At 40.3% G+C, this 18,527-nt stretch overlaps 1 protein-coding gene across 4 annotated transcripts in view; it reads right to left on the minus strand.

The window, feature by feature from the left end:
- Nucleotides 1–18,527, minus strand: part of GNB1 (G protein subunit beta 1) — an 83,133-nt gene that overhangs the window by 463 nt on the left and 64,143 nt on the right. For 3 of the 4 annotated variants that reach the window (XM_077837516.1, XM_077837515.1, XM_077837517.1), the window contains exons 5-10: nt 18,198–18,261; nt 15,912–16,074; nt 8,386–8,452; nt 5,014–5,215; nt 4,202–4,418; nt 223–334 (exon numbers count right to left, since the gene is read on the minus strand). In XM_077837516.1, coding sequence (XP_077693642.1) covers nt 228–334; nt 4,202–4,418; nt 5,014–5,215; nt 8,386–8,452; nt 15,912–16,074; nt 18,198–18,261 — 820 coding nt within the window. In that variant the 3' untranslated portion in view covers nt 223–227. Of the gene's footprint in view, nt 1–218; nt 335–4,201; nt 4,419–5,013; nt 5,216–8,385; nt 8,453–15,911; nt 16,075–18,197; nt 18,262–18,527 lie in introns of all 4 variants that reach the window. The other variant, XM_077837518.1, reaches the window with a different exon arrangement.

The following is an 18,527-nucleotide window of genomic DNA, read 5'->3' on the forward strand; positions in this document are numbered from 1 at the left end:
ATAAAAAAAAAATTACTTCCCCTTGGCAAGTAGAATTTTACAAGGCAGAGTTAAACTGCAAGAAGTTAATCTTATTTCTAGTGTTTTAAATTAGTTACTTTTCTAAACCAAACTGTGAGCTTGTAGCATAAAAGCAGTTGCAATGTACATTTGAAATGAGAAAAAATGAGATTATAAACAAGATAATTAAGGATGTTCTTCCCTACCCTCCCAAATACCTACAGACTTCAGTTCCAGATCTTGAGGAAGCTATCCCATGACCCTGTTGCTACTGCCATACCATCGTCAGTCACACCTAAGCAACTGACACGGTTATCGTGGCCAGCAAGGACACCTAGAAATTAAACAAAATACACACGCATATTACAGAATCTTGATGAATACATACTTCATTTCAAGCAACTCAATGATAAGGGCTTGTGTGTTTGTATTGGATACTCTAGTGATCAGAAGAATGGAACATTAACTTGGTTTAATATTTACACAAATCTGATTTTGATAGTTTTCTTTACCCCAAACTTTTGGCAGTATTCACTTGGAAATGATTGTAGTAGCCAGTGAGGGACTCCCAAATGAAGAATATGACAACATGAAGTGTTTCGGAGTAGCAGCCGTGTTAGTCTGTATTCGCAAAAAGAAAAGGAGTACTTGTGGCACCTTAGAGACTAACCAATTTATTTGAGCATGAGCTTTCGTGAGCTACAGCTCACTTCATCAGATGCACAGTGGCACCTTAGAGACTAACCAATTTATTTGAGCATAAGCTTTCGTGAGCTACAGCTCACTTCATCAGATGCATACTTTCCACAGTATGCATCTGATGAAGTGAGCTGTAGCTCACGAAAGCTTATGCTCAAATAAATTGGTTAGTCTCTAAGGTGCCACAAGTACTCCTTTTCTTTTAACATGAAGTGTGTTAGCCACAAGATTTTCACTTGATAGGAATAACCTTCAATAATCACGTCAATTACAAAGTCATCACCAGTTTCTCAAAATACTTCTGACAGCACACCCCAAGCAGTTTTGAATTCTATATTAGTCCATTGCTGCTAAATTCAATTACTTCCCCTCCTACAGTGTTATAAGTGTTATTTGTCTTGTAAAAAACCCTAGACTATAAAAAATGCAGAGTTAGGCTGGAGCATCTTAAACACACTTAATCTTGCATGAGCCCTAGCCCTCCTTTTGGGATTACAAGCATATGTATTACGAAAAGGCAAACAAAGACCGGCCACCTACCTTCATTAGATTTGCTACTATGGAAGATGATTCCATTCAACCAATATGTTATTTTGAAAAATTGCATTAAGAGGGACTGAAAGAGACACTTACACTTAAAAAAAAAAAAAAAAAAAAAAGTAAGGGAGCTGTAGAACTACAGCTCTAGTTCTAATACTGTAGAAGTATTAGAGAGTCTCCCATTTGAATCAGTGGGCTTCTTAATACAATGAATTCTGCATTTCTGGAGCAGCAGACACATGAAAAATGTACAAGTGGTTAATAGCATCTTTAAAAATTCATAGTGCCATATAGGAAGCCTGCTGTCACTGCTGATGAAATGGCTCGGAACTCTTCTAGGGCACATTGTAGAAGTAGTGTGATACACTAAAAGTGTGTAAAACTGAGATTATAGTTGTGAGATTTAATGTAGCAAGACCCCAAGCAAAGTACCCGAGGAAGCTTGAGCAGTTAATTTGTGACCGATGAGTCAATGCATGTTAGGATTCTAACAACTGATTGCACACATCTGCAGACTGTCCTCCCTTCCTCCTTATTAAGTACTGCTGCTCCTTCGGACTCTAACCACACTGGTGATTCCTTTTCCCATTCAACATCCCTCTACGGTGAGATTTATGCAGGGAACCAATAGGATTTCTGGGAGAGTGGGAGACAGATCAGTTGTGGTGGTGCATCTATTTTCACCCTTCCACTTTCCCTGCAGGAAGGACATGCAAAAGTCACTGCCTCTTATCACCCAAAACCCCAACAAACCAGGAAACTGCAGAATCCAGGTCTCCCAAGATAAACACTACCCTAATGAAACAGATTTGTACTGAGGCATGGTAATTTATTCTATAGGGACTGAAAAGTAGTTTTTCCTACTTAAAAGTCAACCAAAAGTACAACCTAGTACATTAGTAAACAGGCACTGAAGACAAATCACACTGCATTAGTATAGTATAAAATCAAAGCAGGAAATGGAACTAGCATTAGTCATTTCAACAGGCCAGCGAACTCATCGCTTCCTCTTAATCAGCTTCAAAGAAAAGAACGGTCATCAGGGACCAAATATAGTTTTCCCCAACAGAAAAACTATGAAGTGTAGTAATATGTCACTAAGAGTTCCCTAATCTGCTTGGATCACCCACCTAATAGTTTATCACAAGAAATTACTGTAGTGTTGGGAGCAACACTACCATGGAGATACAATAATTTACAAACTGAAATCCTGCAGATAATCCAAAAGCAATAAGTAACACCTTGTATTCATCTGTTCAACGCATTCTCTGGTGGAACAGCAAGTTACTTTATTTCTACAGCACTTGATTTAAAGCCAGTAGTAAGGAAGATAACACATTTATGAAAGGAAAATTCTCTGCCTATCAATATATGCTATTTCAGACTACCAATTTGTTTTCATTTCCATGTCTCTTTTTGGCCTCAAGTATCAACTGTAAATCAAGATTTCAACTGTAAATAACCACTGTGGGGAAACCTTGAATAAGGTGCATTTGGACAGCATAACCATGTTACACTTATTTGAAAAATACGTTCCTGGTACAATTAAAATCATAAACAGCACTGAAAAGTGAAGTAACCCGCTCTACACATCAGATGAACTTTGAGCTACTACTGTGCCAATTTCTGCACTGCACTGATAGAAGGTACATTTGTTGGGAGAGGCAGGGGAAGAAGCAAGCCATGGGAGCACTGCTGTTAGACTACAATGAAGGTACTAACACCACACAGAACGTCTCTGTTGCTGGTGTCTTCTCTATTCTGAGCACAGTCTCCCCCTCAGCCGTGATCAGGTTTGTACCAATTTTTGTTTATTACCTTTCTCCAGATGCTAAACAGAACCTAGCTTTTTGTTCTTGTGCTCGTTCCAAGAATTAATTTCTCCATTAATCTATCTAGTTCCTCCTCTGTACATTCTATAATCATAAGCAGAAACTTTGTGGTCATTTATGATAATTTGTACTTTCCCTGTTCTAATATCTAATTAGTTTATATTTTAGGAACTGATGGCATCTATACTAGCTGGGTTGGTAAATTCAGTACCCATCTCCTCCCATTCATTATACCCCTAAATAAAGTTACATAACCTCTTTTTCCTTTTCTCTTGTTATGCATTTTATAAATACTGCCACAAACGCACATTATCCAGCTATGCCTTAGAGATAAGGTGTCATGTTAGCGAGATAGGTACTGATACCCTTACTGAGATAAGGTAACAATAGCATAAGACCCTCCCCGACCTTTGACAGTTTCTTCTTCCAAAACATGCAAAGTCACATTTCATATTAAATACACAAATAAGGCAGCTTTAGAAAATGTGGAAGATGAGGTAATAAAGGGCGAGTTTTTAAGAAGTACTATCCAGAACTGTTTGCTATGTGAAGAATTTTGAGGTAATAAATCAGTGGCTACAAATCTCTGCTTGACATTTACACTACCTAAAAATCAGTGCAAATTCTCAGAGGAATACTAAACAGCTTCAAGCACTGCAGTACAGCATAGCAGCCAACTCTTAACCTGAATTGTTTCAGTGAATTACTAATGACAATTATCTTCATATAACTATTACACAGTTATAGACCCTCCATACATGAAGTGATTAATAGTAGGTGTTTCATAAAGTGTCAAATACGTTTAAACAGTCCAAGTGTAAAATAAGCTCTTTGAAGGTAAAAATATATTTAATTTTCCCAGATGTCATTCTTTTACTGAGTTCTGTTTGCAGAGGGTAACTTTCTGTTCTCAGAAACCCCATATTCTTCACTAACATTTACAAATCTACCAGCATGTTGACAACACAAGTAAAATACCTTCACCTGGGGTGATCTCACAGCAGACCACATTATTGAGTTAATTACAGTAGGCTAACAGCACTGTGCTAATGTTTGATAAAGCACTGTCAATAGGTCACCCCTTTAGGTGCAGCTGATAGTATTTAAAACCCAACACACAAACTATTTACCTGCTCTATCAGCTTTCAGTGTGTCCCAGACGTTGCAATTAAAGTCATCATAACCAGCTAAGAGGAGACGTCCGCTTTTGGAGAATGCTACAGAAGTGATGCCACAGATGATGTTGTCATGTGAATAAACCATAAGCTCCTGGTCAGCACGAAGATCAAAGAGCCTGCATGTGGCATCATCGGAGCCTGTGGCAAATGCATTGCCATTTGGGAAGAACTTTAAAACAAAACAAAGATATTATAGAATAAGATACTTTGTGTTTTGCAGCTTTTGGGAACAGGGCTTTTTCCATTTGGCCAGCTACTATGAAATCTTAGATAATGATCTAGCATGTTTTGCACTTTCATTTGGTACCGTGGAACACTCATGCAGGCCAGTCGTCTTATGCCCAGAATTGGGAGCTAGGAACTCAAGATCTACTCCTGGCTTGGTTTGACTTTCTTTGTGTTCTTTGCCACATCCCTTTGCCTGCATGTTTCCCTATCTGTAAAATGGAGCTAAAAGTACATTATCTCCATCACAGAGGCACTAATGTTTTTAAAGCCTTCTGAAGATGAAATAATAAGTATTACCATCAACAAAACTTTAGTAACATACTATTTAAGCACCTAACAAATTGCCATGTACTGCAATAAACTTTATGCAATACAACTAATTGAATGTAGTTTTGTCAAATGTGGAAAACACTGTGTTTTGGAAAAACTATGCTGTAATACTACAGGATACACTATGTGTTAAATTCTAACAGCTGACTGCAGAGTATACATCATGAATTTAAATCCCATTCCCCCAATTCAGAGTTCATACGCACACAGATGGCATTGATGTCTGACTCGTGGCCAGTGAATGTTTGCCGACACATTCCTTCTCTAACATCCCACAGTTTGGCAGAGGCATCACAGGCACCAGAAACAAAACACCTGGCATCAGGAGCCAGGGACAAACTCATGACATCCCCGGTGTGTCCAGTAAAGGTGGTCGTCTGCTGGCCAGTTTCAATATCCCACAGGGCGCTTGACAAAAGGGGGGAGGGCAGAGGGAGAGATAAAATGACAAAAATTAGAACCATCGAATAAAACTGATTTTTTAAAGTAAGTCTCGCAGTACATTACCAGAAGTTCAGACAGTGTCAGACAGGGCTGGTTAGCCTGGACTTGGCTGGTTTGTCACTTGTTTTCTCTGGTTTAATTTTTGTATTTAAAATTAAAAGGGGGAAATTAATCCCAAAGTATGTGGGAAGAAGATGCTCTCCTTTGAGACATTTCAGTATATCATACACAAACTCTCAGGCTTTGCCTTAAAAAGGCACCAGTACTTTCAAATGGAGCCACATATTATTTCTGGTTACAGAGGATCTGCTTCTTGGCTGGGTTACCAGCAATATAGACAGCATAGTGACTAATGTTCACCATTGTTGATACATGGAGTTCTGTAACATGGCAGTGCTCTAACACTAGCATAGAGCTGCTTTAGAGTAGCACCCACTACTGCTGCTATAGTTAAGGTTGAGTCAGTGTTTCCATTTTTGAGGCTTTTTGAGGGTGTATAATTCAGCCAGAATAATTCACTGTTGCCTCATGGCTGTCAGTGCCCCCACTTTTCCATTGACAGTAAGATCACCACAGTGACAATCACATAGTATAAAAAGGGGATGAAATACTGACTGCATCACCCACAAAAGCAGCAGACTTTCCAGAGATGTTTAGAAGAAAGCATTTAACTTGTCTGTTCTCTTTCCCAGTAAGTGAGCATAATGTAGAATTCTGCTTTGGCTTAGAACCAGTGCAGAAGCCAGTTTTCTTGTTTTCAGGTTCCCTGGTTATGTAAACCATATGTTCAGAAATTAATTCTGTATCAGCCTTCAGTAGTCAGTTCCAACTAGGATATGAAATTTTGCTTAGTATTCCAGCCCAAATCCATTTGCAGCTAGAAAACATCATGCCCTTCATGTCAGTCTCCTCTTTAGTTCCCCATTCTAGGGGAGTGCAGGTTTAGAGGAAGGAGACTACTGGCTTCCTCCTTCCATAAATGAAGGGAACCATCAGCACAAAAGCAGAAGTTTTTTCTTAATAGAACCAGCTTTCATTATGAACCATGTGTGTTTCAGAAATGCATATGCAGAAAGAAGAACAAGACAAAAAGGAATCCCTTGCCAGTAGCGAGGCCATAAGAAAAGGCCAGAATTTGTGTACTCAACACCCTACCTGGACTTAGAAAAATTATTACATGCAACAGTCAAAACCTGCTAAAGCTATATAATCAAGTACAAAGAGCATCACTTTAGCAATTTTTGGTGTATTTAAAAAGGTTTCCATTCCATTTTGAAAAATCATGTTAATATTAAAGAAATTCATGTACAATCAACATCCATCTTAAGCAGCCACTCAAGAAGGCCGTTTAATAGGAGGGTCCTTACGCGACCAACATAACCGTAGTGAATGTCTTAGGAAGACTTCAAAATAATTGCCGTAAGGACTGCTGCCTAGTGGATGTCCTACTATTTTCTCTTTAAGATTTATTTATTCAGTGAGTGAATTTTTTGTTTACATTGAATTTTTTGATAAAATGAGTATTTATTGGTTAAGCAGTTGTTTAAACAGGCCACACTACAAGCAGCACAGAAATGCTGTGCAAGTCCAGAAATAGAGCTAACTTTGGGGTTACCTTTCCAGTTCTGATGGATTAAAATTAAATCCATTTTAAGTAACAATTCAGTGAAAACAGAACACAGACTGAATCTGTTGAACATCTTGAGTCTTGTTAAGCCTTATTCTATAGATCTGTTACCTAAAGGGGCTTTTTCTTTTGTTGGTTATGGCAGAAGAGATAAAACTACATAAAAAGTACAGCCCACAAAAACGAGATTTCTTTGCTAGTGAGACTAAAGCATAACAACCTCTAGAAGCAAATGCACTACAGACAACTCCTATAGGAGAAAGCACCTATAAGTGTTTTAGCTGATCTCTGAAAATGGACTATGGAGTATACAAATTACAACAGAACATTATGTTTATATTAAGCCAGTGGACCACAGAATAGAACATTTTTCAAAGACTGATTATTTTTTAGTTTTGTAATTAATGTTTTGTTAAACGTTCAGTGATATTCCTTTAAAATTCACTTCTGCTAACTTTTTGAGAAGATTTTCTGAAAGCTATTCATAATCTTACAGATTTAAATAAAAATAATTTTACCAATGTGATTCAATATTTAATATTTATTTTCTATAATAGTACTACAGAGCTTAATGGAAAAAAGTCATTAATTCACTCAGCCTATCCTTCCCCTGACAACCAATTGTCTATGGATCCATAGTCCATCTTATCACCAATAAGAACATATATCATGGACTTCAAAATTTGAAACAACGAATCAGTAACAGAATGCAAAAGAGAAGTGCAAAATGTTGGGGGGGTTTAAAATGGCACTGGCATAAAATAACTGTAAAACATGCACTAATTGTGACTCTTTACTGCCTGTATACATCAAGTTCACTCCCCAATAATTTGATAATGGATATTTAAAAAGTACACAAGACTCAACTAAACAGACATTACCATTCTGTGGGAGCTATTTCTTCTGATCAGACACTGGTCCATAACTAACCATTGGTACAGGAGACTTGTTTGAAGCTATAACTCCAAAATGTATCAAAATCCATATTGTCAAAACTTTAATTCTTTCCTCAGTGAGCCATAATTGCTCTGAATGAGCTCTTATAGACCACATGTAAAGAGTTTTACATTTTAAAAATACTGCATTCTTTTTATCAGAGATGTTAATAAAAAACATCAACGATGAAAATTACTTAGCACATAGGTCTGTCAGTACCTAAATGGTAAGAAAAACCTATGGTCTGACAAATGCAAAGGAAAAAATTCGAAGTCTGGGTCTTCACACACCCAATGCATTTTATTTAAAAAGGGGGTATTCAAAAGCATAGTTTGTAGAGCTTAACAGCAGTATTTCCATTTGCAATTTCCTCTAAATTGCAAGCCATTAGAGGTTTTTATCCAGGCTATCCTATGAGATTTCTACACCAAAGACTGCTTACATAGGATTCATACAGCACTAACACTATTGCTATTACTAAGTGTTATGACAAGTTCCCCCATAATATATTATCTATATTTTTGAATATGCAGCCATTAGTACAAATGTTACAGTTCGTAACACTGCTTACCAAGTGGTGTCTCCAGAGCTGGTAACAATTTGATTATCATCCAGGAAACGGCAGCATGACAAGTAACCTGCAAAAAGTAACACATGGCTGAACAAAGCCGCAAATTCCTGTCTACTTTTCAGATTGAGTTGGTCACGTAGCGAAGCATCTCCTGCACATACTGGGCAATGTCTACGCTGCAGTCACAGATGTGACTGCAGCACATGTAGACATAACTCAGATAGCTTTGATCTAGCAAGATAAAATAGCACTGAAACTGCAGCAGCCTAGGATAGCTGTCCAAGACCATAACCTGGGCCCCAGGTGGGCTTGTATATAGCCTTTACTTCTGTGGCTTCATTGACACTGGTACACAGCTAACTAGAATATGTCTACATGTGGTGCAGTCACACCTCTGACTGCAGTGTAGATACACTCAGACAGGAAACCATCAAGAATAGTCAGAAATTCCACAAGTAGTACTGATCACAGTAATTGGTTGAGGACCACTTTAATTTATAGACTGAATCTTACAGCAATCTGATGTTTGCTGATCTGCTTATCCAAGCAAAGAGTAAAACACTAGAAAACACAAAAAGTCCATTTGGTTGTTAAAGAAAAAAGAAGAGACCAAAACGAACAGATGATAGTCTTTCACATAAGACTAGGATTGAAAATTCTCATAGGTCTTACTTGAGACAACCTGGGCTGTGAGCATCATAAGGATTCACATTCCAAGCAGAAGAGAGTGTGAGAAGAGATGTATCTTGCTTCATAAGTACGAAGACAACAAAAAGAGAGGAAACTGGTGGCCTTATACACAAGGGCAACAAACCCTCATGACATTACTTGTATCAATCTAACTCTCCTCTAGGGGGAAGCTGCTCTCTTGGGGACCAGCTGTGACTAGAAGAGCCCCAGCAGAAAGAGGGAGAGCACTCCCTGAGGAATGCAGGGGGGCCCCTCCTCCCAAGGCTTTACCCATTCATTAGCCAGCCAGAGGAGGAAGGGAGCTGACTCATCCCTTGCTCTCCCTTTTCATTAATTTAAATCCTAGCTCAAACTACGGGGAGCCTCTTTTTGCTTTATTTCAGGAAACTCCCCACTCCTTCCCCGTGACTGTAGTTTTAAAAAAAAAACGGTTACTCATCTTCTCGTAACTGTTCTTCAAGATGTGTTGCTCACGTCCATTCCAATTAGGTGGATGCACAGTCGTCGGGAGCTTTTTCCCCTAGCACCACCCGTCTGATCAGGTGTGGACCCCCTGGAGTGGCGCCTTCATGGCAGTGAAAATAGGTTCCTGCCGACCCGCCGCCTCTTCAGTTCCTTCTTGCTGGCTACTCCGACAGAGTGGAAGGCGGGCGAGTCTTGGAATGGACATGAGCAACAAATCTTGAAAAACAAGAGTTACGAGAAGGTAAGTAACTGTTTTTTCCTCTTCAAGTGCTTGCTCATATCCATTCCAATTAGATGACTCTCAAGCCCTAACTAGGAGGTGGAGTCGGAATTCACTGAATTGCTGATTGAAGCACCACTCTGCCAAATGCTGCATCGTCCCTGGCGTGCTGGGTAATAGCATAAAGTGTGAACTGAGGACCACATCGCCGCGCTGCAGATCTCCTGGATGGGGACCTGGGCCAGGAATGCTGCTAAGGAGGCCTGTGCTATTGTGGAACGTGCCATTAGTGCTGGGACTGGAACCTTTGCCAGCTCGTAGCATGCCCCAATACAGGACATGATTCATGATGAAATTCTCTGTGACAAGACTGGGAGGCCTTCCATTCTATCCGCAACCGCCATTAACAACTGGATCGACTTACGGAATGGTCTTGTACATTCCGTGTAAATGGTCTTGAACGTCCAAGGAGGGTAGCCTTTTGTTCTCTACTTTCTGCGTGACGCTTAGGGATGCAAGTTTGGGAGAAAGGCTGGATGACGCCTAAGCTGTACCTTGTCTTTATAAAAATAATGGTATAAGGGGGATGGGAAGTTAGGGCTTTAAGCTCCAAGAGTCTCCTTGCTGATATAATAGTGACTAGGAAGGCCACCTTCCATGAAAGGTAGAGCAATGAACAAGTCACCAGGGGTTCAAACGGTGCCTCTTAGCTCCTGAGGAACCTCCTCCACTGCTCCCGCATCGAGGAGTGTTTGGACCTCCTACGTGAGAAAATGCTCATGAGAAGGGTCCTTGAAGAGGGACAGGGAAGGGGGTAGCAGGGAGGGGAGGAGCAGTATTAGAGAGAATATCCCATTTCTACCGTGCGAAGGACTTAGTGGTCTGAGGTTATCTGGGACCAAGAACAGTAAAAGTGGGACAGACGGTTCAGAAAACAGGGGGAAGGATCCAGTGAGTAGACTAGTGCATCACCCTTGGGCACACCTTCAAAAGGCTTGCTAAGAGCCTGATAACTGCCTTGATGAGCTCTGGCCTTGGCTGGGCTTATGCCTACCATTCCTACCCTGCTTCCTTGAGAAGTCCTGCCTGGGCTGGGGAGGACAGAAGCGCTGCAGGGGCTGAGGTTTGAAATGATTTCGCTGCGTAGCTGGGGTATGTAGCCCCAGTGATTTCTATGCAGCCAACGAATCCTTTAGGCTGTGAAGCCTGGAGTCTGTCTGCTCTGCAAAAAGGCCCATGCCTGCAAAAGGCAGGTCCTGAATTGTTTGTTGTACTGTCTGACCTGGCCGCACTCAGTGTGGGTGAGTGCCCCCGTCCATCTTCTTGTGCTGCTTATGTGGCACCAGAGAGCGCGAGCGGTGCTGTACTGCCTCCTCAGGCTTCGGTGCTAGGGAGCACTGGTGCCAAGGGTCTCTATAGCCAGGAATCCTTCCTTGGCCCCGTTTCACGTACAGAGGTCGGAGCGCTCTGCATGGAGGTGCTCAGTGCCGGATCCTGACAGCTGGAGCTGGCTGGTGATGGAGGGCCGATTCCAACAGGATCTGTTTCAGCCTCAAGTTCCGTTCCTTTTTAGTCCTTGGGCGGAACTCTTTACAAATCTTGCACCACTCTGTTTGGTGCGCCTCCCCCAAAAACTTGAGACAAGATTCGTGGAGGTCGCCCATTGGCGTGGGCTCGTGGCAGGTTCCACAGGGTTTAAACCCTTGGGACCAAGGCATGCCCCATACCCCAAAAGGGGAGACCAACAGGGGAGGGGGAGAAACCCCTGGCTCCTAGTTAAGAAACTATCTTAAACTAGAAACTATTTACAGAAAACTGAACTACAAGGACTAGGGGAAGCACTTGCAAAGGCAAGCGATGGCAGTTCTAACAACTGTCACTGGTGGTAAAAAGGAACTGAAGAGGCAGCGGGTTGGCAGGAACCTGTATTACCACCATGAAGGCGCCACTCCAGGGGGCTCCACAGCCGACCTGATGGGTGCTGCTGGAAGGATTTTCCCCTGACGACTGTGCACGCGGCACGCACACACCTAATTGGAATTGACATGAGCAAGCATTCAAAGAACTGTTTTTGCAGATGCTGCAGGTCTTACTGATCGCTTGCTTTGGGGTGAGGAAGAAATTTTTTTCTTTGTGTTGTTGCCAAATTAGCATAGGCCTAGTGGGTTTTTTCACCTTCCTCTGAGCATACTCCATGCATGGTCAGGTTAAACAAGGAAGAGGATTTAGTAATTCATGGTAGTACTTGGTAGTAGCAGGGATGTTAGTTTGTTACAACTTTCAGCCAGTTTCCAGTGCAGTTAGAAGGCTAAAAGGAATGGCTCCCAGAAGTGAAAGACCTGGGATTTTGCTGAGTGGCCTTGTGCTCATGGGATAGGGGGAGACCTAAGTAAGGTCCCCACCTTTTAGTCCGATCTGTACCCTTCGCTGGGGGTGGTGGTCAGATTCAGAAGAGCAAGCTGAGTCCTAGGGGTAGGTCAAGGAAAGTCTACCCTGAGTTCTGGGTTATATGGGAGGAGCCCTGTAACCTCTGCACTGGAACCATTTAACATACAGGTGACTAGGAGGGTAGTGCCCCTCCTCTCCATTAAGTACAACAGAGTTGCACCCTGTTGCTTAAAATCCATCCGTGTCCGTCCTCATTCACTGCCAAGTCCAGATCCAGATGTCACCCCCAATTACAGCTTTATTGCAGCAGTCCTGCTTAACCCTGCACTAGAAGAGCAGTTAATTAAAACTGACTCTCTAAGATTTCACACTAACAAATGAAACCAATCACCTCTTTTGATGCATCCTTTCTAGGCGTCTACAATATAGTATAGTCTTTCACCCTCTGTAGAGGCCATATTCACCCTGCCATGAACCCACATACTGCATTTTAGTGATCTTACTAACTTACAGGGCCCATCTCTAAAAGAGGCCACTGAACAGCTAAGATATACTGTAAAGATATTCTTGGCTTTTTATTGCTCAAATCTTTTTTTTTAGGATTTTGACATGCACATAGGCTGCATCATGGATACCCAACAAAAATGCATGTGACAGCTAGTTCCATTTTTCTTTACAACAGATATTAAAGAAAAGTACATTTTATGGATCATGGTGTGCTTGGTTATCGCAACTACTCAATATCTGTTTTAGTGGTCAGTCAACATCTCTCTATTTCAGACAGAGTACACAATTCCAGTGAACCAGGTAGCTAATCCATGCTTTGAAAGAAACACAAGAGATAAAAAGAAGTTAAGTGCCATCTACAATATAGTTAGCACATTTTAGTTATTCTTTTCAACAAACAGAAGCTTTGGAAGGTTTGCCTGATTATAACGATACATGTATGAATAACCTTGGTTTCCTTCAATGAACAGTTTTCAGAGGGTTCCCTTTACATATATAGGCAGAGGCTTGATCAGGCAGAAAACCAGCAAGAGACACAGCTCGCCTGATGTTTCCTCTTAGAGCTGTTAAAGGTTTTTCCGGAGCCATGCTGGCAGCCTCTGGACTAAGAGGTCTCTGTTTTGCTGCATCTTGGGATTTTGTTCTTTACAGAAACAAAGGCAGCATAAAGATGACACACAGTTTCAGGGTTCCAACCTTGACAGATATGACTTATTACAAGCTGATTCCCTCCCTCAGGTTGCTGGGTGTATTATTACTGAATCTGCAAGTGAACAAAGGCTTGCTGATGTAACACTGAGTATGTCACATACTATGATTATAAGCACATAGCTACTGAAGTGACTGGCACTATGTAATATCTAAGATAAACAGAGTCCTGTTACGTGCAGTCCAGAATCAGCACAGGCACTCTTTGAACCAAAGTTCCAGCCCAGACCTCAACAAGGAAGATATCAAGCCAATTTACATCCTATTTCTGAGTGGCTACTTCTTCCAATTAATCTTTCAGCTTCCTTTCCTTTCCCTCAACCGCACATTCCTTCAGCAGGTAGAAGTCACTCTAATGAATTACCATTTCAACTTCTGCTGTGATATGGGATGTTACCACTGCAATGCTCTTGGACTGTAGAGGGGGAAGAGAAAAATCCTGAGCTCATCCCCTCCGCTTTTAGCTGCCTTGGTGGATCTTCTTATTTCAAGGAAAATGGAGCCCTTATATGGGTCCCTTTGTTCTCACAATCATAGCTCATTATCCAGTTTAACTTCTTTTTATTTCTAGTTATCACAGTCATTAGTTACTTTGATGAAAAAGAGTGGGCCAGATTCTGTGCTGCACCTCTGAAGAGAGAACCCCAGGAGGGCCAAATGTAGCCTTGTAGTCTCCAGGATTCTGGCATGGCCCTGATGTAGGTTAGAGAAACCCCAGAAGAAGCTGTAGTGCAGAGTACTCCGACCACTTTCCCTCCCTTCTGTCCACTTCTACCTCCAGCACAGGGCAGCAGTGTAGGACAACCTACACCAACGTAATGCTGAGGGGCAATTCCCAAGCATCCAGTTAAACTAGCTCTGTGCCCTCCTTCTGGAGGCGGAGCCACTTTAAAGGAGCCACTGTGGATCCTAGAACACTGGGCACTACAGTCCTAGTTTTTAGAGATTAAAAGGATTTTTTAAGGCTTTCAGATATTTCTATGGCCAGCCAAACATCTCTACAGACTTCCAAGAGTAGTAAGATACAAGTCATTCTGAGGTTTAAATCTGAAGTTCAGGTCAGAGGTTCTTAGATGTCAGTACCCTGAGCAGCCAAGTAATTAATTTTGGGGACTCCAAAGGAATTATCCAGTATCAATGACTGAACATGTGGGGACAACAGGGTGGAATGTGGGTAAGTACCTGCAAAAAAAAAGGAAGACCTTGAAAAACAGACCATGGTTTACACTGAAACTCAAAGAGCCATTACTTCTGCCTTCCAGAACAACAAAGGTAATTTAGAGACCAAGACTGGAAACAATGGGCTTGATTTTCAGGAGGTGCTCGGCCCCCACAGCTCCAGGTGAAGGCAACGAGTTAAAAGGGCAGCATCTCTGAAAAATCAGACCTCAAATCTTTGGGACCTAATGAAAACCCAGCAAGCTTGTCTAGTTCACAGAACTAAAAATTGGCACCAGCAGCCAGTCTGAGATATCTGATTGTACTCCACAATAAAACAAATGCATGACCAATTAGGTTTCTCTCTCCAATTTGAGTTTGTAAATGAAGTGTCCTTTCAATATCAGGAAAGAGCTTGGATACAAAAAACAAAACAAAAAAAACCCCCAAGCTTTAAGCAGATATGCTATACTGTAGCAGTTTTACTTTCCATAAAGAAAAAAAAGAGTTGCAAAATGAAATAATTCCCTTTTGTAATCACTAAATCTTCCCCTTCATGCCTTCCAAAGACTAAATATTTTGACCAAACTACATTAAGCTTCCTAGGATATGGTTTTACAATAAGAGCCCTCTCTAATAAATCAGCACCAACAATGAGGTAAATAAAGAATAATTTAAGACTGTGGACAAAGTGTAAGAAGTTGGGACTCATGTATTTAAGAAAAAAATTTTGTCCCATTTTCTGCCACAATATTTATTACATATAACAAGAATTTGATTATTTTCAATTTGGGCAATGCTGCACTTGGCAACATGTTTTCTGTAAGGGATCATTGTCTCTATTTGGGGACGTGAGCAATAAAGATTTATGAAGCTGTTAGAAAGATTGGTGAAGCCATTATATTCATTATTTAAATGTTTAAAGTGTTGCAAAAGTTGTGAGCAACAAAGAACAATTTTTGAAGAAAGATTAAAAACTAAAGATGTATAAATTGGCAAGGTGATGACTGATTTTGGCATGGGGTGCGGGAGGAGGGAATGTCACCTATTTGAAAAGTCAACACACAAGGGGGAAAAACGTATTTAACAAGGTGCAAAAAGGTAGACACAAAAGCTACAGGATCACACGATGACTCTTAACTTTCTGGTTTAATATTAAAGAAAAATGTCTTGATCGAGACTAGTCTATGGAGTAGTCTTTCAAGGGAAATGATTGAAGCCTCATTGCTTGAGGCATTTCAAATAAGACTGGACTGTATGTTGTAGGAAACCAGTCCTCTGGCATTGCAGGATTGAGTAGATGACCTAATGTATCTTTTCCATATCTAGTGTTCACGATTCATCATGCATTCAGCTCACAACTAGTTTACCCTTCAGAACTGATGCTCACCTGTGTGACCAGCCAGCTCACGGCTGACACGTACATTTCCTTCACGAGTTTTCAGGTTGTAAATGGAACAGATGTTATCAAGACCACCACAAGCCACATAGTTTCCAGAGGGGGCATATGCACAGGTCATCACCCACGATGAACGCAGCGGAATGGCATGGACCTGGAGCAGAGGCAGAATACATAATTTATCTTTAAGTCAATTGACCATCAGGAAGTTCTTATTTATATCTTCTCTGTAACTACACTACTCTCTCTTTAAAGGTAGCAGGAGGAAGAATAATGAAAAAGATGAAAAGTCCTTGTACTCCAAGGGCCAACCTTTTTTCAGAAATAATTTGCGCATTTAACTTGTCAAAACAAATAGTATCTTAATTAAAACTTCAGAGTTGCACTCTAGCAGAGAATCCAGTTTAATAGGTAGCGCTATGAAAAGCCACAAGAGCTAGTCAATGGTTTTATGATTATAGATTGAGCACTATGTTCTAGCTTGAGAAAACACACTGGTGCTCAATTTATGGTAGGTAAAAAAACGTTGATTCCAGGATTATATATGACGAAGGAACAACAAACAGCAAAAAAAGACTTACTTTGACCCTCTTTTAATCCTGCCTTAAAACCCACTTCAACACTTACCAAACAAGTTAGCAAACCAAGGCCTTTCACTATTTAAACAAACTCCCCTTTTGCTCCCACATGCCATATACTAGCCTTCGCTGAGTAACCACAGTCTTATTAATGCTAACCCTGTCTTTCCTTCTCTAATCCAGACCTACTGTCTTATTATTCCTCTTGTTGCACTGTGTTTGAAGTTAGTTTGTAAACTCCTTGAGGGATGGATCATGTTGTTATATCTATTATGAGGCTCTGTGAAATATCCCTGATTTCCTCATATTTCTTGACTAGGGATTAGAAAGGTGTTTGTCCCTCTGTGCATACAATCTCCATCTATAGCCATTACAAATCCTGCGGTAATGGGTGTGATATAAAAGTACAAATAGCAGAGTAATGCTCTGTGCTAAAAATACAGCCAACTAATTGCAAAACATGTATCTTCTACCATGAAGCTAATAAAATGCCTCAAGATGGTTGTTCAAATCTCATCCCTAGGATAGAACACATTTACGATCGCATTCTTTATTACTACTAACATCGTGCACAGCATAATTGCAATGAGCACTGCTTAGCCATAATGTGGTGCTAGAATATTTTTAGACAACCTGTTTTCAGCTGTAGACAAACTGTTTTCAGGTGTAAGCTATTCAACTATTAATCAAAAACTTTCTAGTAATAAGAAGATGCCCTCAAATTTCCTGGATTGGAAAGTCTTTCTTTCACTGAGTGGATCTTGTTTCAGGGGGATGATGTACTTGTAACTAGAGCACTTGATAAAGAATTCTATTTCTGACTCTACCAAAGACTTCCTGTGTGACCTTAATCAAGTAGCAACATCTCTGTGATTCAGTTTTCCCAATTCTAAAATAGGGATGCAAGTCGCTGTTTTCAAGGGATGTTGAGTGTTAATTAATGTTTTCAAGAATATTGAAATCCTAATATGGAAATCACTGTAGAAGTATTTATTTCCTATTTCTGCACTGTCTTTTTCAATTAAAAACAACACTTCTGCTTATTTAACTGCCATTTACCTGCTGAAAATTTTTATTTTAAGTTCTCCACAACCAGTTTTGTAATAATTTACAAGTATTGTTTTTTCATCCTTCATGGAATTTATTGGAGAGCTCATAACAGTAGCCACTGGACACCAACCATAGCCATGTGACCATAAACCTTCTGTAACCCTTTTTCATGTCATGTTACTACAGCCAGAAAGAGACCAGTCTCTTACCTGCATTCTTGTAATTCTCTGCTTTATTACAGAGCCCCAACTAGTATGGCTGTGCTTTGTCTCACATCGCACATTTCTGGGAAACGTTTGCTAATTAACTTCTACTCCCTCTGATGACAGCTGCTCCTGCAGCAGCGAAGCAAAAATACACTCACTGAACAATGAAATATTTTTAGTTTCTCGGAAGCTGGGTAAACATATTTTATATATAAGTAATGTGTGTGTGTGTGTGTGTGTGTGTGTATATATATATATGTTATACAGACAGTAGCTAGGTCTCTAATCACATTGTTTAAAATCATAATTTTAGAGGTCAGGTGTTAGGCCTAAACTAAGTTTTGGTTGTATCCCTTTAAGAGCCAAGGTAGGTAAACAATATTCCTCTCCCTTGTATTTTCAGTCAAATTTTAATTAAGCAGCAGTATGTCAATTACTCTCACCTTGTTTGTGGTGTAGCTATCCCAGATGATAAGTTTGCCATCCTGGGAGGCACTAACTAGAAGCCTGGAGAGAAAATAAGAACGAACAAAAACAATCATTGCAGGCAAATATGGAGAAAACAAAGCCAATTAGTTTCAAATGAAATGTTATGATAACTACTAAGATGTTTACATGAATGCTTTAAAAAAGTACAATGCAACATCAGTATTCTTTTAAATAACGTGCCTCATAGAAACAAGAGCAGATGCACTTCATGTTAAGTGTTAAATATTACAGTAGTTAACAACAAAGCAACTCAATAGTTGTTGCAATGTTATGTGGTTAAATCA

This window comes from Eretmochelys imbricata, chromosome 18 (assembly GCF_965152235.1).
Source record: "Eretmochelys imbricata isolate rEreImb1 chromosome 18, rEreImb1.hap1, whole genome shotgun sequence".
Taxonomy (NCBI): domain Eukaryota; kingdom Metazoa; phylum Chordata; order Testudines; family Cheloniidae; genus Eretmochelys; species Eretmochelys imbricata.